General features: G+C 39.9%; 1 protein-coding gene across 2 annotated transcripts in view; it reads right to left on the minus strand.

The window, feature by feature from the left end:
- The window catches only part of SHTN1 (shootin 1), a 61,655-nt gene that overhangs the window by 18,638 nt on the left and 20,557 nt on the right, over window positions 1-22,460 (minus strand). For both annotated transcript variants that reach the window (XM_083844143.1, XM_083844142.1), the window contains 7 exons: window positions 20,523-20,691; window positions 17,596-17,693; window positions 16,504-16,585; window positions 14,365-14,459; window positions 3,182-3,328; window positions 1,748-1,901; window positions 733-838 (listed from right to left, as the gene is read on the minus strand). In XM_083844143.1, coding sequence (XP_083700269.1) covers window positions 733-838; window positions 1,748-1,901; window positions 3,182-3,328; window positions 14,365-14,459; window positions 16,504-16,585; window positions 17,596-17,693; window positions 20,523-20,691 — 851 coding nt within the window. The remainder of the gene's footprint in view (window positions 1-732; window positions 839-1,747; window positions 1,902-3,181; window positions 3,329-14,364; window positions 14,460-16,503; window positions 16,586-17,595; window positions 17,694-20,522; window positions 20,692-22,460) is intronic.

Raw genomic sequence — 22,460 nt, forward strand, 5'->3', positions numbered from 1 at the left:
ACCCAGCAGTTAGCAAGACTCCTGTACGTACGTTCTATTACAGCAGTGCATTGTAGTAAATATTTTGTTTAGGGCTCCACATATTTGGGCCTACTGCCTGATACATCATATTGGTCAGCTTTTTTATGGTCCTTTAAAAAATTCAGTCTTAATTTTGATAATTTTGCCCAAACTGCTTAATGATGGGGTGTTTTTGTTTTTTTTTTCTTTTTTTTTCTTTTGCTGTTGTTGTTTTGTGGTTTTTTTGTTTGTTTGTTTTTGTTTTTAAGTTTTGAAAACAATTGTTGGAACTGAAAACTGCATTTTCATCACTGGTATCTGACAGGAAGGGGCACACACTAATAATCCAACATACCCTTTGGTTCAAAGGGATATTCTTACCTGCAGATTCAGACAAGCACTTCACAAGTCTATAATTACAGCTATCAGGTGAACAGGAAAAAAAAAACCTCCTAAATTTAGGAGTCAGGTATCTCTCCTCCAAAGTCACAGTCTAGACAATTGATTAGGCTTGTGATGGCAGACACTGTTCACAATTGGTCAGGGTGCAAATCTGTTAGCAGGTGGGACAGGAGAGTGTCCTGCTGGCAGAGTGGAAGAAATGAAGTCCAAGGCAGACAGAGAAAATCTTTTTTTATTTAAAGACACGTTTCTTCCTTGCATGCAAGCTCATGTGATGTATTCTGCTTTAGCAAAGAACATTAACGCTTGACTCTTGATTTAAACACTTACCGTATAGGGTTAGGAGGAGGCGGAGGAGGAAGAGGAGGAGGCGGAGGTGGGGGAGGAGGAGGAGGAGGATTTTCAGACTGGTGTACTCGTTTTTGAAGTTCATCAACTGTGCAAGAGAAATGAAAAAAATAAGAGTTCTCTGATTCTCACACATCTACTCTAAAAGCGATTCTGATGTCTTACACCAAAAAAAAGCTACTAATTAACCAAAAAACTAAACCACTCAGTTGCTAGGAAGTCCTATTTTGGGCAATATCTTTTCTAAGACAGCTGAGAAGAACTCATAGGCCTGCCTAGACATATTTTTAAGGCTAGCTGATGTAAAGCTCCAACACAAAACAGCTCTTCCAAGCAACACTGCTAACAAGCTTAAAAGATAATACTGCTCTTAAGGATATGTTTCAGAAAAGCATGGTTATACATGTAGTCTTACCTAAGGACAGGGGTTTTGGCCTTCTCTGACAGGGGTTCAGATGCTTTCCTCACCAGCTATCGTAAACTAGCACCTGCTTAGCCCTTAAGCTGAATAAAGGCTAAAAGCAAAGGCACACCAAAATAAAAAATAGGCCCTCCTTATAGCGAGGCACACACACCAGGGGCCCTTCTTAAAAACAGTTTTAAATACAGAGCAATAAATAAATAATTTTCCTCATTCCATTTTGCTGATTTTTAAAAGTAGGAAAGAGGATACATTTTGGATGAATATGAATGATTCTTTCACGTAGAAACCCATTCAGATGTATACATCCAGTTGTAAGAAGACTGAGGGCAGGCTTAGAACAGCATTTTTATACCTTACTGAACTTCACAAGGTTATTCTTTCACATGCATTCTGGACATGATTGTTCTGTGGTTGAAGGCAACTGCTGAAACTCTTGTGTGAAGCACAGATTTGGAACCCAGCTAGAGAAGCTGTTGCTTCTTGGGTCTCAAATCCAACGTGTAATTCTTTTAGACATGCACCGCTCACACACCTGATTGTAGTTCTAAAACGAAAGTTACTACGTGATGTTACCTGTATGCTTTAAGTCTCTTGCTTTTTCTTCAGAGCTCTGACACTTAAGCTCTAGCTCCTTTTTATCTTCCTCTAAAAGTTCTAGCTGCTGTTTAAGACGACTGATCTCCTTATGCAGTGCTTGATTTTCCAGCTTCTCTTCCAATTCTTTGATCTACAATTGGCAAACAACAGCATTAATTACAATAAAAGGTGGGTTTTGTCCTTCCTTTTAACAAATTAGGCATAGTTATTCCTGAGAACATGACGTTGCAGTATAGGAATGAACTACAACCCCTAGAGAGAGGACAAATTTTGAATAAGAGCTAGACAGATTTTTCTGAGAAACGTCAGAATTTTCTATTCTAACCCTAAATTCTCTCATCTCCTTCCTAAAATACGTCTTTTAGACCAAAGTACTTCAGCTGTAAGCCTTTCCCTTTTTCTTTTTAAGAGGTTTTTAACACATGAATTTTGTTTCGGACTATTTCTTCATTTGAAGCATGAGAATATTACCATTTTTGTTCTCTTACTGACTGCTTCCACTGATAGCTTGGCTATTTAAACTCCCTTGTCTCAATTCACGCAGATGTCAGTGGGTGAAGCGTGGAACATCAGCGTTAGAGGCAGCAGTCAGGTGAAGCGCAGCAATCGTTCCCAACTCCTTAAATACATACAATTTGCTCTAGACTTCAAGGAGACAAAGATACAGAGGTTTTCTATAAACAGGCAACTATTCTTCCAAAATACTAGTTCAGAAGCATATGAGATTACATAGTCTTAATACTGTTGCATTCATAAAAGCCCAGGAATGGTGTACCTCTTCCTAGCACTCCATTACCAGAGATTTAAGAACGGACCTCACAGCTAAGTGAAAACTCAATTTCAGGCTTTTGGTGAAGCAGTGACGATTTATCCCGGTTAAAGACTGATCTAGGCATCCATTTTCAAAGGCTATATTTATTTAGATCCTTGCACTTTAGATCCTATCATGACATTTTGCAGCCTAGCTTTTCCCTGGTTCCAGTATGTCTGGCTGCTCTATGCAATGAATTTCTTTAGCAAGAGACCAGACTGCTAACAGGAACTGCTTACCTCTCACCTATGATTGTCTTAGTTTACATCACCTGTTCTGTCACCTCTTCTCCACTTCAAGAAACTTCACTTAATGCTTATAATTAAGCTTGTGCTTTAGAGACATCCAGAAAAAAATACTCCCCAAACCCAGAGCATTCAGGCTGAAAAACCTTCAATTGTTATACTCATGTCTTACTAGTGACCCAGAAGGAGGGAATCACTATTTTCTCTGAAGTTTAATTTTTAGACTGTAAACTCTTCCACGGGGCGAGATAGCAAATAATTCTTAACCACAAATCCATGACAATTCACAGCAGTCCTTAAATTCAGAAGGCTGTCAAAGATTTCTGCATTAGATGAAAAGTAATCTAGTTTTACCTTTTGTTGGTGTTGAAGTCTCTCTTCCTCTAATGTATGGGTTAGCTTAGCATTGTCATCCAAAGCCTTCAAAAGCTGCTGATCAGGAGCAGCGTTTTGCAGAAGCAGCTGACTTTGCCTTTTCATCTTGTTTTGTTCAATAAACATCTGCCAAAACAAAACCCACCCCCAAACAAAAACAATAGTTAAGCAGAGTCTAAAGCTATCCTTGGGGGAAAAAAAAAGGCAGCTGGAAAAAAAGTGAAGAAGTTAATGCTGTATTAATATGGTAGGGGTGGAGGGGAAGATGGTGAGAAGGAAGGGGAAAGGGAGTCTGAGAATAAAATTTACACGAGCTGAGCTCACACTGAAAGGAACCAGAACAACGCACTGCAGCACCTCTATTACCTGCATGCTGGCAGCGTAAATAATTTAAATACATCTGAATTTTGTTTCCTGGAAACATGAATAATCCAATTCTGGAGCTCTGGAAAGATTAAAAGAACTCAGGGTGAAGGAAGAAATAGCTTGTGAATTCATAGACATCTCATACACATCTGCAAGCCTTGGCATAAAGCCCTCTTACTGTACTGTTACCTGGGTATGTGAATGATGAAGTGTCTTTGGGAAATGAATTTCAGCTCATGTTTGTGTAATCAGTGTGTAGACACCCTTGGAAAAGGCATTTCAGATCAATTTCAGCCTTCTACTTCTAATGCTTGTGTTCTTTTCTCTTCACCAGTTATATTTTTGATGCAGGGAATGGATACATTAGGAAAAAAAAATCCAACCGTCTAGAAGCGTGACGCTGACACAAATATCACACCTCTCTCTAGGCTTCACCTGAGAGGTGCAGAGGCTGTCAGCATGTGCAGTTTCCTTAAGATCTGCTCCTTTCAGTATGTTTGGGAGCTTGGAGAAAAACAAAACAAAACAAAACAACAACCATTTCCCGCCCCAAAAATTACTCAGTGAATTTATTCTGCATCCTGCTGTCTCTGGGTGCCCACCAAGCAACAAGAGCTTCCACAGGATCCTGTTCCTGTTGTTACAGCAGCAATGGGGACTGGGGCACGCCGAGACTGCAGATGAGTGTGCACAGGCCAGCAAAGCATGCCACTTATGGCAGGAGAACTGAGAACAGCCAGAGACTCCCTCGGACTGTTGAAACACTGTCCTATAGCACAGCAAAAGCAAGAAGATAGTTTTAAAATAAAATATTAGAAACACAAAAGTTCCATAAGATCTTTCCAGGTTCCCACACTACTTATTCACAAGCCAAAGTTACAGACACTACATGCTGATGAATGGTTTCTTCCTGCCCAGTGCTACTGCACTGCCAGCTGATTTTAAAATATAGTCAGATTGTAAAGAAACATCATCTGACTCAGATTTGTAAGTGAGCACTCTGCCCTGTGATTTGCAGACACTTTAACTGAGTCTTTCTAGAAAGCAACTCTCTTTCTAACAGTAGGTACAGCATGAGAAGCCCCCTGCCTGCGCTGAACTCACAGCGTATCCTGCTTGACCCTGCATGCCAAGAAGAGTCAACTGATGTTGACTCGATGTCTATATACAAATAAAACCAATAGTGAACACTTCATCGGGCAAAGCATTGCCATGAGGGAAGTCATAAGAACTGGAAGCATTCAGTGAAAAGGAAACAATGAACACAGGCTCTAGTACTAGAGGCTAAAAGGTTGGAATCAAAGCTACCCACACCAACCTGTAAGGGTTTGCTTTGGTATTGCAACTCTGCTATTTGTTTAACATCTTAAATTCTTAAAATAGACTGCTCTTTGGAAAAAAACACAACATGCTTTAGACCGCACCTCTGACCCATAGAACCTTTTAGGTTGGAAAAGACCTTCAAGATCATGAAGTCCAGCCATCAACCGGACCCACCAAGTCCCACCACTATCCATGTCCCCTAGTGCCACATCCATGCACCTCTTAACCCCTCCAGGGATGGGAACTCCACCTCTTCCCCAGGCAGCCCCGTTCCAATGCCTGACCACGGTCTCTGAAGGAATTCTTCCTACCGTCCAATCTTAACCTCCCCCAGTGCAACCTGAGACCATTTCCTCGTGTCCTATCACTTGTCACCTGAGAAAAGGGACTGACACCTTCCTCGCTGCAACCTCCTTTCAGGTAATCGTAGAATTTCCCCTCAGCCTCCTCTTCTCCAGACTAAATAACCCCAATTTCTTCAGTTACTCCTCAGAAGTCCCGTTTTCTAATCCTCACTACAGAACTCAACGCTGTATCAAAGCCTCCTGTCAAATCAGTCAAAAAGTTATTTAACCCTGAAAGAATCAACATCTCTCTATAAGCCACCTCTGTGCAAACTGGACAGCTTATCTACAGTGAACTTTCAAAGCAACATGAAAACCTGAGTTTTATTCATTTTATTTATTTATTTTGAACTGGAGAAGTGTTTTGAGGCCTTAATTCCAGATTTTTCCATATGTTTCTGTCACTAAGACCAGCAGAACAGGGTTGCTCCAGCCTGAAGGAGCAGAAACCTACCAAAACAAAAAGAAATCGCATATAATGACTTCAGCAGATACTTCACCAAGTGTAGAAAACACATATTCACTTCGTTACATGCATTTCTAGAAGGAAATTTAAAAAGTTCTCTTGAAGAACTACATGAAACCTTTTCATTGGGAAGTTTTCACAAGAAGTCCTGCATTTTCCATTCACTTTGTAAGTTTTTTTCACGATATGGTGAATATGTCACTGCTTACAATAAATGTGAAAGGGTCTTCACCACCAAAAAAATCCCAAATATCTTTTAACTTAATTTTGCAATCAAACATGTGGGAACCAATCTCTAGTAGGGAGTCCCATCCATTCCAGAAGTTACTTACACGCCTGTAACTTGAAGTACCAGCATATTCTAAACGGAAAGGACAAAATAGACAAGATGGTCAGGGCTGATAAAGCAGAAAGAGAGCTGGTGATGAGCCGATCGTAAGTTTTTGAGAGGTTGCTCTGTGTGTTTGAAATGGGACAAAAAAAGACCCTTCAAATCAATTCTAATTTAAAATTGACAACAGTCACTTCTTGCTTCAGCAGGGTAGAAACCCATCTGCCTGCACAGCCCTGAATATTAATTAAAGCAACTGCTGAAAGGACAAAAAAGCTACTAACAGGATTATTTAGACCAGGTGGAACTTAACCAATTGATGGATTAGTTCCGACCCTGGCACCTGCTAGACAATTACCTGCAGAGTATCCCAAACAAGGCTAAAAACATCAGTCAGTGCTGGGGAAATCTACTGAAACCATGACTGCGACTAAAGGCAGACCACAAAGGACTTACACCTATCATCATCTTTTTAAAAATCTCCAAGTGTTGCACAAACCAGCTGCACATCTTTCCCCGAGTTCACAAACGGAAGCTCTGAAGTGCAGAAAATCTGGGACTTGGCTACGTTCCATCGGCGGGGTTTGCACAAAAACCGGGGGAGGGAGAAAGAGAGGGGGGATGAAATCCTGAAAATAATAAAAGCTCTTCCCTTGACCTCAATGAGGCCACACCTCGTTCTCAGAGTCCTGCTCTAACCGTTACCCACACAACGTTTGCTGCAGCTGGTTTTTGTTTACAGCAGAGTTACCAAAGGAATTCTTCCTCATTAAGAAAAGTTAGAAAGCAACTCTGCTGGTGTCAGGTCCCTGGGAACTGTGATCCTTGTTCAAGTAACGTTCAGAGTACAACTGGATGCTTTCCAACTACCACTTCTCCCAGGAGCAAAATGAGGCCAAAGGAAATGCTTCAATATCCATACGTTGTTACGTTCCTATAAATCATTCGAGTACTCACTATATGGAATAACATTTTTGGCTTAGCTCCAGCTTGAAAGAGAAGAATAATGTCCAAGTACCGCAGCACTGCTATAACAACGTAATCATGGGCAGCATAAAGTGAAAGAAAAATCAACAGGAAACATTATCAGCTATAAATACAGTACCAATAGAATCATACAGTCATTTAGGTTGGAAAAGACCTCTAGGATCATCTGGTCCAACCTTTAACCTAGCACTGCCAAGACAGGTATGTATCAAGGCAGAGTCAAACCTTGGAAGCCTCAAATAGGAAAGAGAACAAAATCAGTCAACTGACCAGTTGGTCCTCATGTCAAATCCCTGGCAGCACTGCTCCATCCCCTCGTGAGGAATCAACACATCATCCTCATGGAGTGGTAAAGCATCCATTTACATGTGCCATAATTTACAGCAGACAATGTCTTTTGCAATATGGATACCCTGAAGCCTTATATTCCTGTGTCCAGAAGTGAAGTAAGTCCCCAAGAGAGGAAGGCTCAAGGCACTTGTACATCCCCAAAGGAACAGGCTGTCTGCAGGATTTTATGTGATGTGGGAGAAAGAGTGATTGACAGATTATGGCTTGACAGGGCACTATGTGGCTCTAAATTCAGGAGGTACTCTGGTTCAAAATATAATTCCAGGTGTGGATTTTAGTTCAGTGGCTAATCAGGAAAAAAATATATACGCACACACTTCAACCTCGTGACTGCTTAACCGTGCTGCTTTATGAAGGACATCTGGGCCTGTAAGCTTCACTGCATATGAATTTTACAGCAGGAAACAATGGCTAGTGTTTTTTGATGGAAGAGCTGAGAAACAGACATATCTCATTAAAACACATTAAGAAACTCAACCATAGTTTGGACACTGACCTAGAAATGCTCTCTCTACACTCAGGCTCAATGCCGCATATCAAGCAATGACATTTGCCCAGGAGGAGTTACAAAGCCTTTGTGTTTTAGTGTGTTCATAGGTTTCTGAAGTGCTACTCAGGAGAAAAGCTACACCAAATAAATGGGTTCTATAGTTGGGATACAATCCAAAAAACTTGCTTCAGCACATGCTTAGCTTTAAGTGCACGTGGCATTACTCTGATCTGAAAGTTTTGTATCTGGTGCTTATATTCTTGCCTCAGATCTGCTTCTATAGAGAGTAACTATCATGAGATGTCAGACAAAGACAAGACTGCTCCGACAGCTAACAAAAATGATGTGACGTATGGGAAACCACAGTGATGCATTTCTAGTAATGCGCTGTGACCTTCATAGACTGGGATTTTCAGCGGTGCTAAAGACTAACACTAGATTTTCAAACTGCCATAGAAAATTGACCACCTTGATCACGAAACAGGACACAAGTATAAGCAACGTGCAGTAATCAGCAGCCAACAGCCACTCCCCTCTTTCCAGATAATGCAAAATAGTTATTGTTAAGATCTGATTTTGTTTTTACAAGACAGAGCATTATCAAGTTTTGTGGCTGAAAAGAAGAGGTCTAACTAATTTACTCAGAATGCGGGAACTGGAGTAGGTGAGTTAACCCTATTTGACGCCCAACAGTTGCTTTTCACCAAAGAGGTGTTTGGATCTTGTATTTCAAAGGTGAGAAGACAATCCTCATCGGCATTGTGACTTCCTAAAAAACACAGTATTACTGCACAGCCTGCTTCATAGAAGAGGGATTGTCAAACTACAGCACTCTTCCATTATTTGCTTATGAACTACAACTGCCCAAGGCTCAAAATAAAGGAAGGAAAAGAAAAAAAGATTCTCTTTTTTTACTTATGTTACTTATTTATTCATCTTCTAATCTCCCATAGTTAACAGTTTTCTTTTTGCCACGGTACAAGTGTAGAAATACAAGCTGTAAGGCTCACAGTCCTACAGCATTTAGACACCATCTAATATACTCAGAAATAGATCACACACCACATGAAAGAGGAGGAAACCTCTTCACTTTTTTCCCCGATAGAGTAAGTGCCTGAACAGACACAGACACACAAAGAGAGAGAAAGACCAAAGAGAGAGTTTCCTAGAACGTACATCTGTTACCATTTCACAAGCCTGTTCTGGGGAAAAAGCCTGATGAAACGTGTTAGTGTTGCATCATGCTTCAAAAGTGGTAACATTCAAGCTTAGGTGAATTGAAGTACTAACCACTTACCATGTCTCTTTAACTATGATTTACAGTTCAATCAGTTGGACTGCAAATTAATTATCTTTGGCCACCAGTTTCTGTCCAACTATTGGTAATGCACAGAGCACAGTACTTGTAAGCACAGACTTCTCTAGGAGTGCTGGGTTTGCTGTATCCTCTCACAGATGTGGCACGTTAATGCAGAAGTCCTCACAAATTAACCCAAAAGGTCACAAATGCATCTAACGAAGAGTTCTTTGAGAGCTCATGTCTAGCACAAGTCATTGAGACAACAAAATTCATAGCACACAACCCCATGAGCAGTGCAGACATCTGTGAAGAAGGGCAGTAATTTTTCCTATAAAATAACAGCCACCTTTTATCATTCAATACTGGAAGATTCAGTCCCAGTAATGTCAGCTGTGAACTGGCACAGGTAAGGGATAGAGACATTTTGAGGTAAACAAGTGAAATGCAAAGATGTTATTGCGTTATAGATAAGTACAAACACAGACGTAGGCATAGCCTACTTTTTGCATGCATCCCTAAGTGCTGAGAGTTGGAGGGAAGTCAGGGAAAGATGGAACAACGCACGTTACAGACTCACTTTCATTTTCAATCCATCTGGATGACAGCTCCTTTGAATGCAACCTCTCAACCCGCAAAATATTTCACAGATAACCATAAACACTTGGGAAGCCCTTCATTTTTTCCAAGTTGCGTGATTTGAAAAAAGCCTGTGCTAGTCACAGAAGTGAGAGGAACCCTAAAATTTTACCTAACAGCTCAACACTCCATTTCTATTTACCCGAGATGCAGCGAAGAGAAAACAGGGGCTCACCACTAACTTTGAGAGCATGCTGCCTCTTCTCGGGGAGGCTTCCAAAGGAATTTTAGGTGCAGGGGTTGTCCCCATGCCAGCACACACGACAGTAATAAACCGTTCACTTTACAAAATATTGTTGCAAGGCAGGTTGTATGCTTAATAAACCATTTATGCCAGATTATTTTTGTTAAACTCCTGGGATTTTCACATTGCTAAGACTTTCAATTTACATCTTGCACTGTGTTCCACCCCTTTTGGCTTGCTTTGGCTGAATGTATTGTATTTTGCTCATCTTTGTGGAAGAGTGCTTTTCAGGGCTAGCCTCTATATTATTGCGATGGCCTTCAAGATACTCTCTGCCTTCCTTTGTTTGCTTATAAACTGCTCTACAAAGAGCTGAGAGATCTTAAAGTGTCTCTTAAAACATGACACTAGAATTCTAGTTAAGCTTGCCAAGATTCCTGTGTTAACAACCCTGTTTTATTCAGGTAGGTACAGATTTTTCCATGCCCCCGCCCCTTACACACTCTATTTATTTAGTTCTTTTATGCAGATTCCTGTACCTTTCACAATGGATTGTGACTCACTTCAAACCCTCTTTCTTTTTCCTTCCCCCTCTCCACACCACGGCTGACAATATTTACTCAGTTTCTTTAGAACCTCTAAAGAGCATGAATTCTAATGTTTGAAGTTGGATCATTTTTGATTAATTAAATATATATTATGGTGGTGCCAGCAGCATGACTATAATTAAAGCTGTATTTGATTTTTTTTTAATCAAAAGGTCTGATTTTCAAGTGTTCTCTCACTCCCATGTGCACTTGCTCCCTCCCTCTCCCTGTCTTTTCCCCCTGCCTGCACTTGCTCCTGCACACGCTCACCTTCTGTTCTCTGTCACACCTGCACTCCCAGTTGCTCACATCCTGGGGCAAATCCTCATCTCTTGCAGAAGCACAGGATGGAAAGGGCATCCCTTGGAAAAGCCTGAGCCAGCCACTCTAGTGGGCTCCTCCAGCTGCAGCCCAGGAGGCCACAGTGAGGAGCAGGGGGCTGATCTGAACCCATGGGCCAACACCCCTGGCAGGGGAGGCTTCAGATGCCTGAGCCCTGAAAAAGTCGACGTGCCCCCCACCAAACAAGACCCTCTGTAGATGTTACGTCCATATCCAGGCTGTTGGAGATACCCTGAACTAATGCAACATGCTAAAATGTGCTATTCTACAGACTACGCCACAGCACTGCAGTGGCATGTGCATTACTCAGGGATCGGTTCCTTTCTCAAAGCACTCCGAGCAAGTCAAGCACGAAGCACTCAGCCCAGGGTGTTGCCCTTTGCTCGAAGTCCTCCCTTCCCTCAGCATCGCACGGCTTATCCCAACAAACCGCTGTGCCTTCTGTACAACTCAAGCAAAAAATCCAGCAGGATCTGTGTTTCAAAGAAACTTTTTGTATGGGCAGAGAAAACAGAAGGCCAGTGAAAGCCTTCCACTGGGAAGCCAGGCCAACAATCACAGATTTTTAAACTAATTTGAAACACTGCCATTTCCCCAACCACAACTGAGCAGTGGCTTTGTAGTCACACGCTTCTGTATTTTTTAAAAAAAAAAAAAAAAGAATCCAAAAATCTTTCTGAATTGCATGACACAAAAGGAAAAGAGGTACACAAAGGGAAGACTAATGCAGGCCTGAAGCTCACTGTCCTAACAGACTCCGGAAGGACTTCAAGGAATGAAAAGCCTCAGCCGAAGAGCTACATTGTCAATCTGCCACAACAGCAGCCCATATTTTCATATTTCATTTATGCATATTTCCACATCCATAAATAATGGCAAAAAAAAAAACAACATGTACTTGTTCACAAATAACCTGGATTTCTTTGGCATTGTACTTAACCAATTTGCCTGTTGGTTTGTTATTCAAATACTAAAAATACCTTAAATATCATCTTTCAAAATGTGTAGCTGTCTGAATATTGCAGTTATGAATCTGAACAAAGGCAACATTCTGGGCCCAGAGTATCAGATAATATTCTTTTATGACCTGAAAACCAACTTAACTATGCAATTACAAATTACTCATTTCTGAGAGATGTAAGACCTTTACAATCTTTTACTGCCGGTTAATGAACAGAAGCACGTCATTGTTCCCTACTTCAGAAGAAAAAGCCAAGCAACAGTAAGAGATGTAAAATAGATGTTGTAATAATGCATGCTAAATGAATGTGCTTAATTCTTAGAAATTTATTTTCTGAAAATAGCAGTTCTGCAGACATCACAGCCAACAAAAACTGCTAAAAAAATTAATGCCTGCACAGACCAGTAACAGTCTTGAAAAAAACAAAAAAAACAAATGAATATTTAAACAACACAAACATTTTGCCTAAAAACGTTTAGTTGCTAATAAACGTGTCTGTTGTAAATAACTTCACTGAAATTTGCAGGTCTCTTTTTTACTTCTGAAAAAAAAACCCACAGTGAACCTTTGACCAAAATCTAAATGCCCCAATGGCACTGAAGCCATGGCCAGGGGAGATGTCCAGCTCTGCACAGATGAATTTGGGCTTCATCTCACAGAGCTCTGTAAAAGTGGAGTCTGGAGGAGATTGTACATACAGTCTCTGATTTCAGAAATCACTGCTCTTGAGCGATTTTTCTCTCACATCAATTGACTCTAACAGTGTTCTGCAACGTCCACCTCCATAGCCCAAATTAGAGTTAGTTTTAATAACTAGTAAATTATTTTCACTTCTATCATTTCTTCTCCTCTTGGGAAAAAAATATGTCAGCTGTTTGAGCTTTGCTTGAAGTACAGTTCTATTTTCGACACATGGCAGAGATACTGACAACAGGCAGGAGACTGTAGGTATGTGTTTCCTGGAGGGTCACCGCAGTGGCCTTACAAAGGGGTGAACAGGGAAGTGCTGCAATAGGTGGAATAAGGAGAAAGAGAAGCAGTACCCTTGGCTCAGCTGCCGTGAAGTTCTTCAACCTCTGTACATGGCACAGTCAGAGAGAGCACACGGTGACAGAGAGAGCGAGCACAAGCAACATCTGGTTGACTTCCTCACCCCTTGCTTCCAGATTTTTTAATTTGTATACAGTTTATCTCAAACCCACAAAATGTTTTGTTTAAAATGTTGTTATATTATTCTATTCATACTCGAAGAAATCAAATAGCCAGCACAACACACACGATTAACAGAACACAATAAACACTTTCACTGTTTTCTGTAGAGTTTCCAAATGAATATATGCCCTTGCTTACTGTCATTGACTGAATGCAGTTAGATGTACAGGAGTAATCAAATAAATATCTTTTTGTGAAAGAGAGAGAGGAAAAGAAAAAAAAAAACAGCAGCAGCAAAAACAGAAAGCACAAGAGCTCTCTACACAGACAAAGTTGACTTCCTGAAGGCTAAATATCTGTTTACTGGCAGCCCTGGTTTCAAAATCTGAAATCAGATATTTTCCTTATTTACAGTATTTCAATAATAATTACCTGTAATTTTGATGGATAATGGCTTTCTTTAAAAAACAGAGTTCCTTAAAAAGCAATTACTTAGGAAGTCCAACTTTTACTAAGGAAAACATTGTACACAGGGCACAGGTTAGAAAAGCTTGAAAACATAACCCAAGTACAGAGCTCTCAAAACCCAAACTGCAAACAGAAAAAGCATGAGGAAGAAAATAAAACAAAACAAAACAACATCCTTATAAATTTATCAGGCTTTGGTCTATCAACAGAATGAAAGAGTTTGGCAGCATTTTCTGAGGCAAACAGCATCGCCAGCTAGAATTCATCTGTGGAATTGCTAACCATTCCATAATGCTATCCAGCACCTCTTTTCCTCTTTGGGAGTTCATACCTTTTTTAGCATACAGAAGTAATGTTTGTGTTTTTTTGTTTTGTTTTTTGGTTGGTTGGTTGGTTGTGTGCTTTTTTCCCCAACTAGAATGTTCTTTGCAATAGGTTATTCAAAAACACATTTTAAATAAGTAGCCAAACTTGCATAAACCTCAAACAATACTGTATTTTGCACTTTTTTTTTTTTGTGAATTCGCTTTTTTTTTTTCCAGGAAAAACAAAATGCTTTAAATTGTCTCAGTAGAAAGGCAACTCATCTTTCCCAGACCCAATCACTACTGAAATGTTGTAGCTGATTAAGCCCATAATAAACGTAAAGCCGCAATTTAAAAAAAGACAGAGGTAAGAGTACATGGATAATTCTGTAAAGCTTTATAAATTCTGTTGAAATAGTAAATCCATTTCACAGATGAAGTATGTGTGTTAGTTAAGTAGTGCGTGGAAATTAAAAGCCAATATTTCTACGAGAGCGAGGAACTGAAATCAAGTCAACTATGTTAGTAGTAGGGTTTTGGCCAGAGATCCCTTTTACTTAATTGCTCACCTCTTGGGCAAACGACTCTGCCTTCTTCCGTAGGTTCTTTTCCAGTTCAAAGTTTACATGAAGCTCTTCATATTCCTCCACGGCCAGCACAGACACTGTTCACAAGAATGAAAGAAAATCAGAATTAGAAGCAGAATGGATAACAAACCATCAAATAAGAAGAAAGTACTGCTTGATTTATCCAGATAGGCTGTGTTTCCCCAGTACCGTGAATCCTTGAACAAAGATATAACTTAGTTTTATGTTTCTGCATACAGCACACACTGCAATATTTATCTGTTTTGCTTTAAATCTCACTGTACATACACACTACTTTATACCTGTGCATGCATGTCATCACCCCATGCACATCTGCACATACAGGTATTTTAACACTTGAAAAATCTTTTAGAATGTTTTTTGCCTACAATAGGATGTGATTTTCTTCCCCTTTCTTACAAAGCTCATAGGCTACATATTACCTACTACCATCTTAAAAAAAAACACAAGAATATTTATAGCTTACAATTGCAAAATGAGAATTAAACAATATCTATATTTTTTTCTGGATAACTCTCACAGAATTACTATTTCTCATCACTGCTCTTTGAGATGTAATAAAGAGTACGTGACAACTGGGTGTCTAGAATAGTCTACCCAGAAAAGGGAACAGGTTCTCTATCCTAGGAAATCCAGGCAGGCATAAAAGTTCACTTTTTCTCCTCTTCCCTCTCCTGTTGCTCCAGGGTTGTTGACTCTTATTAGTGAATAGACTGACATATAAATAACATTTTCATCTGTATGGAGTGATACTTATGAGTCAAGGATCAAGTTACTTGTTCCAGTCGAGGAATAACTACAGGTAGAGAGAGCATCTTCTGGTGGAGCTCAAGCTCAAAACTCCAGTAACAGACACGAAGGTACCACAGATAGTATCTTGCTTACCTCTTTGGGCAACAGCAATCAAAGTCTCAAGAGAGCCTTGTTCAACCTACCAAGGTATTTTGGAGGCAACTGTATTTGCCTACCTGGTTTGAGGGAGGTTTGGCACATCCCTTTGCAAGAGATTTCAAGGGGCCTGAAGAAGAAAGCCGTGCAATCTTGCATTGCCTGTATTTAAACTGTGCTCACAAAAGCAAGCCTCACATGGGTGGCTAAAGCTAACTATGGGACATGCTTCCCCAAACTATTCCAAACACATCTCAGTCCAGATCAAGCATCATATACAAATTCTGTCTCACTGACTGCTTGTACTTTCCTAATAAGCTTTAGCTCTTACTGGCCAAAGACAGTAAGTCCAGAGTGATGCCATTGGATTTCTAACAGTATCTTACATAAGTTCCTTGCTTCTTTAGAAGCAAGTGTAACAACAATTTTTAAAGGTAAGCATAGGCCAAACAGTAGGATACACATCCCAGCCCATCTGACTCTCAAAATGATGGTTAAAAGAAACCACCACACTTACATTTAAGATAAATTCACCAACTCCGACTGTATGTATCAATTGCATAGCTCCAAGACAGCACCACATCGACACAGAATACAGTAGGTATCAAAAAGATACTTCAGTAACTCATTTCAAGCATACAAAAAAATCTTGCTTTATGTTGCCAGCACATTAGGACCTAACCTTGTGTAACTCATCTTTTCTGGATAACAGGCAAACTTAAAACAAGGGGCTGTTCTTTTTCAGAAAAAATAAAACATTTCATTCTTCTGTGTCAGTTATCCAGTAGCAGCCTTGGCAGTTCCCTTTACCCAACAAAACTTTCAGAAACCCTTGGAAAAGTTTTGAGAGCTCTTTATTTTTCTCCCTGGGTAAGCAGGTAGAACACAACTGCAGAGGAACAACTTGAAAATAAATCAGAACGATTTCAGGCAGTGGGAATGTGTCTGCCCTATTCTGCTGTTTCTGCCACAGAGCAAAAAGTCTTCCTATTCTCCCATTCAACCTGCTATTTATACTGGCACATTTTCCTGGAGTAGAAACAGTCTAGAACAGTCCATGTGTTTACCCGGCATCTATAGCAATGAGACCAAGTGTCAGATCTGGACTATAGTCACTGTTCTGCAACATGTCCTTTGAACTATAACATAAAAACTCTGATATATCCTTTGCAGAATATTCAAACATTTACAAAACCTGCTGAGACCACACACCTCTGTTACATTTTTCCAACAGTTTTTGCTGCTTATTAACTTCTGTTGTCAAAACAGCCTTTTCTTCTTTCACTTTATTCACCTAGAAAATTATAAAGAACAAATTAAAAAATAAGACTATTTTAATTAGTGGCATAAGGCATACAACACATTACACATTGCAAGCAACATTTCGCTTTCAGTAATTTTGTTTCTTAGGTTTAGCTTGATGTTAGTTTCCTGTGGGATAGGAAGAATTTTCACCCTAATTTACAGATCCCTATCACAGACAGCATTAAAAGGTTATGAACCAATCCTTCACACGGCACTCCCATGGTCCATTCTCACAGCACGTACCAGCCACAGCTACAAATGTAAAATCTTTTGAGTCTTTCAGGATGAGGCACCATAGCACCTGGTTAAAAAGTTACTAGCTTGCCCTTGACTGCTTGCCTTTAATATAGACAGGCTGCTGGATTTTTTGTTGTATTTGTGTTTTGTTTTGTTGTTTTTTTTTTTTTCCCTTCCCTGGGCTCTGTTCATTGTTCAAGAGCTGTCAGCTGTCTCTTTCTGAATGCAAGTGTTGCACAGACAGGAAGAACCACTAAGTCCTGATTTGCATCAGTACATGGCTTATCCAGTTTTCAAGAAGGAATGAAACTGCTGGCTCAAAAAGCCAATTTGCTGGTTTAATTGCCATGACAGTACACTGCCAATGGCTAAACTCAAGGATATGCTCAATGAAGTAGCAACAGTGATTAAACCGCGAATTCTCCAAAAATATTTCTTGCATTTGGATAGGTTTAAGGGGAAAAAAAATTGTACTGCAGGCTGATGGGTGAGAGGATGTCAGGAAGGGGAGATAATGAAAATATGGGCATTAGAACAGATTATGAAGAATCATCTGCCAGCAACAGCAGCAGATTGGGCTCTGACATAGAAGGCCCCTTCTAGATGTGTGCCCTAAGTGGTACCTCATATGGGCAGGCTGGCAGGACTTTCGATTAGATAGTATTCAATTAACTTCACAACTGAGTGTTTTTAGCAAAATTAGATACAAAAAGTACCAACTACACGCTAACGTGGTCTTGCCTTCCATGGTACAATACATACTTCTTCAATTACTTCTACAAGTTTGCACCTCAGGTTTTCCAGTTCAATGGCTAAGGTCTTCTTTTCCTCATGAACAGATATGATTTGATCTCGCAGCTCTGCAGTTTGAGGAAGGAAATGAAAACATATTTTTATTTTATTCTTGGAAGAAAACAACAGAAGAAATGTCAGAGCAGTGCAAGCACAATCAAGTACAAAACAACTGTATGCAAAGCATCAGATGCATTCACGGTGCATCCTCAATAATTTAGGAACTTCGCAGAAGTGTCAAGTAACAGATCTATCATCAGGCTCCAGTTTCAGATTTACTCTATTGAGGTAATGTGCCTTGTTCAGCACTGCCACCTTCATTTGCATTCTGAATGATTCATTTCATGCTATAACGGGGCCAATCCTGTCACCACAGAGTGTCCTCAGCCCTACTCAGGAGACTGTCACATCACAGAAACTCTGGTACTCAGGTAGCAGAAAGCAATTTTTAATAGGCGTCCTTTAAAACAAAATAATGTACTTAAGTTCTTTTGGGATCATGAGTTCTCGTCACAAGGGAAATAAACACAACAACAGGCAGTTAATACTTGGGAGGTTTCCACTGAAGAAATTGTCCTGAACAGCTGCCAATTTTTAGTCTTTGTAACATGTGAACAGAGTCAGAATATAACCTTTACTGATGGAAGAGCTAATGCTTGTAATTTTCCCCTCAGAATTTTTGTTCCTTAATTATCAAAATATGAAATAAATTAAATTCACAATGGAATAAACCATTTGATTATAATCACTTCTTAACAGGAGATCAGTTTGCATACATAATATATCAAGGTTTAGGTTAACAGAAAAACACCACAAAATATGAATTTATTGATATATATTAGCTTTCAGTAAGTGCTCTCATTCCCCACCTGCTTCCAGTATTTCATAGCACTGCTGTTCATTGAATACCAGCCACCAGTTAAGAAAATTGTTGCTAATCAATTGCAGATGACGACAACATACTGGATGTCATTTTGTTTGGTTTCAGATCTCCTAAATGTCAATTCCTCCTCCCCTCCCCTCCCCTCCCAGTTCAGGAGCTTCAAATTTATTTTCCTCTCAATTAATGGCACAGACGTTGTAAAGGAAAGAAAAATTCTTGTTCTCCCAGAAGATTCTTGAACCAAATCTTCTGTTTTACGGATGTGTGCTTTCCAGTGAAATTAATGGAAAAAAGATTCTGAAATTTATGGTAACTGGGTTAAGTCAGGCACTACAGTACATATATCAGCCTCAACATATAGAGAAGGAAGCATATCCATACCAACTTGGGTAACACCAGAGAGCATCAAGGGGAGATTTGAAAACACCTCTTTCATTGCACGTGATCTTACGCTTCGCAGATAATCCTAGATGCTACCAGATTTTTCCCTCAAGACTAATGCCACGCAGTTTGGCTTAGTCTGGGGACAGAGCCCTGATATTGCTTTTTGGTACATGTGGTCAGATCACTCTGCTACCATACACACACCCACTTTTCTCCAGGCACAGGAGCAGAATATCTTTTCCTCTAGCAAATGGGATGCCAATGCTTTTAAAATACTCAGCACTTGTAAAAGTAGGACCATTAACATTTAATAATTGTGCTGGAGAAAGGAACAGAAGTCAAGATTTCTAAATCCTTTACAACTCCTGCCACATTTATTCTTTAATGAATGCTTCGGCAAGGCACAGACCATATACAGCAGAGCATTTCTTCAAATATTTTTCTCATTTGGTCCTGCTACCGTTCCTAACAACGTTGTCCTTTGACCTGCAGCCAGAATCTCTGCCCCTTCTAACAGTATCCTTGACATCTTTCTCCATTAAAAGACAGGAGGAACTCCAGAATCTTATTTGAGATTCGGATGGGTTGCATGACGTGGGTCACACCATTCTCTGCCTCCTTCCCTACACCTGGAGTACGTAAAATTGTTTATTATAAAAAGGTATACGACATCTTATTTCTTGGGTGTTCTGTGAGGTTTACTGTTTTAGTTTTTTAAACATTTTTAAAATACTAGTGTTTGTTTTGTTTTTTTTTTTCAGTGATACTTTGTACTGCTTCACTGAGGCTACAACATTCAAACGGACAACAATCAACAAGGTCAGGTTGAGTTCAAGACATTTGTACTTGCACGGTGTTTGCTACTGTAACTTATTATTAAAAAAATGAATGTTTTTGCTTGTTTAAGTGAAACCATTTAATCTCTCTCTGTATCAGAATGAAGAATGTGTGCATTCCCCTTTTCTGGACACTGTGATATAGCAAGATATATACAAAATCACAATAACTTCACTGTGAGGTTAGACTAGAAAGAAAGGCAAATTTTCTACTAATAAAACACAAATAGCCTATCAAAAAGAACCGAGAAATTTCTGCATATTGCACAGACTTCTCATAGCAGTGTACTTCCATGTTCCCAAGCTTTGCTGTTTTCCCTGGTACAACAGTCCCTTTCTAATTTGCTTGTTTGGCAGGAACTCTGGAATATGAACAAAGTTTGTGTATACAAAGGTACACAATGGCAATATCAATGGAGAGTCCTGCTTTACAATCTTTGAAATAGTGACACTACAATTGAAGTAAATACCGAGGTGACCTTGTCCTTCCGCTTACCTTTCACTTCGTTACGGACCTAAAGAAACGTTTCTTTTACCAACTCAGTAACGTTGAGCTCTCTTGGCTGCGTAGATCCCATTTTCCTGTAATTTACTTAGCAGGACATATATCCATCATATACATTATGCATTATCACTACAGGCCTACCATGTCCTTACAGTCCTCCCTGGAAATCCTTTGATGTCCACTCTGAGAAGCCTGACACAGAGCCAGATGGATCTCTAGTCTCAGGCCAATGCAGCCATCCTTTAGAGCACGCCGGCTCTGGTGTTGTAGGCTCAGCAACAATGCTTACCTTTTATTTGCTGTTGACAACGCACAGAATTGCATGATCCAGAGTTGGCTTCTGTATCTGGGGCTGGATCTTCCTCATCAATGTTAATCTCTTCAGTGATAATTTCCGGGCCCAGTTTTGCCATATAAAGCATACTAATTCTTTTCAAGGTCTTGTTTTCTTTGTTCAGCTGAAAGTTCAGAAGTGCAAACAGTAAGAAGCTAGTTAGTCTATCTTTATGCTGCTGTGCAAGGAAAAAAATAGCTTTTTTCACCCTTATTTGAAAGTGCTAGCAAACAAAGAGCAAGACAAAGTGACATTTGCTTAAATGTTCCATTCAACATTAAAATGGTCTAAAGATGGGAAACTTCCCCTCTTTCTCCTCTGAAAAGGTTTGAATTCAACATGATACTTCAACTATGCCCTCCTTCCATCAGGGAAGACATATTCCTCTCTGGTACTTTTGACTAATAAGTACCCTGTATAGATTTAAATCAAATCAACTATCAAGTTTATTTAATGCTATGCTGCCTTTTTGATAGCTGCTTCAGCTCTGAACCCTTCAGCATGTACCAGTATCAACAAGAGCCCTAACTGAATGATCTGAACAAAGGGACTGTGCTCCTGAAAGCTCGTCTGATTTTGCCAGCTGTATCAACTGGTCACAGAAAATCAGCTTTTTTTGCTTATGAACTACAAATAATACACACTACAATTACACTTCCAATGTGGACAAAATTACTATAAAATTATTTCAGATTATTTTCAATTCTCAGGAGTTACTACCGTAAAGTCAAGATATGTAAAATGAAAGCTATACCACACACCAATTCCTTGTGCGTCAGACCACAAGCCAGAAACCACTCCAGGGTGGATGCTTAAGCACATGCCTGGTTGGTGGTTGATACAGAAGAGGTTTTATAGTGTATTTCCATCTGGACCAAAGCACCAGGAAAAAACAAACAATGGGGATTGCTGCAAATGTTCACTCTCCAAATTTCTTTCGCTGCTCTGCATATAGACACCCCACGTCTCAGCAGGCTCAGCATAATCTCAGGAGTGGTGAGGTGGGTGTTGGGGTGTCTGCCCACCCACCGGCCAAGCATTATCTGCATTCAGCTCTAAGAATGAGGTTCAATTTTCCACTAATGACATGCAACATATCCAGGTCAACGTGTAGTTCACAAGTCCAGCTTTCGCATTGAAATAAAACACATACTGAACGGTTAGGCTTGCCCTGAACTCTTGCCTGAGCAATCATCTTTGATTCTTTCCTCAGCCCCCTAACTACAGGAGGTTCATTCAAGAACTTCACCTCATTCCCAAAGAACAAAACGGAGCAAGTGGGCAGGGTGGTGTGGGGAACCTTACATGGTTTATGGCAACAAACAAATCCACTTTGGCAAAGCACCACTAGGGGATAAAGCCAGTCTTGGAACTGCCCCTGGACCTCCATTACAGAAAAAGTGCAGAGAAGAAGAAAAGTTACATAAATACATTCATTTTCTTACTTAGATGCTGATTGTCTATCTTACGAATTCTAATATAGTGTCATTATGCAAACAATTAAGTAAATACCTCCAGAAAGTACATTGCTAATGCATCTAAATTAAAGTGATTTCTTGCTGGTGTGATTTTTACCATATCTAAAGATGTACTTCGGGCAGGGGATGGGGAGTGGGGGGAGGGAGAAGGCAGTCAGCATTGCTAATGAAATTTGGTTCAAAATTGCTGTAATCCATTTTCTGATGAAGTGGCTCAGATGCATTTTACACAACCAAAAATATATAACACAGAGATAAAAACATTCTTTAATAATAATGCACTTCTGATGAGATGGAATATAGAAAATTACACACTTGCTAAATTCATCAGACTAGACGCAATCAACAGAGCAGCGGAGGTCACCTTTCCCCTGCCCTTGCTTTGCTTTCATAAACAATCACCTGAAATGTAATG

This window comes from Anser anser (genome assembly GCF_964211835.1).
Source record: "Anser anser genome assembly, chromosome: 7".
Taxonomy (NCBI): domain Eukaryota; kingdom Metazoa; phylum Chordata; class Aves; order Anseriformes; family Anatidae; genus Anser; species Anser anser.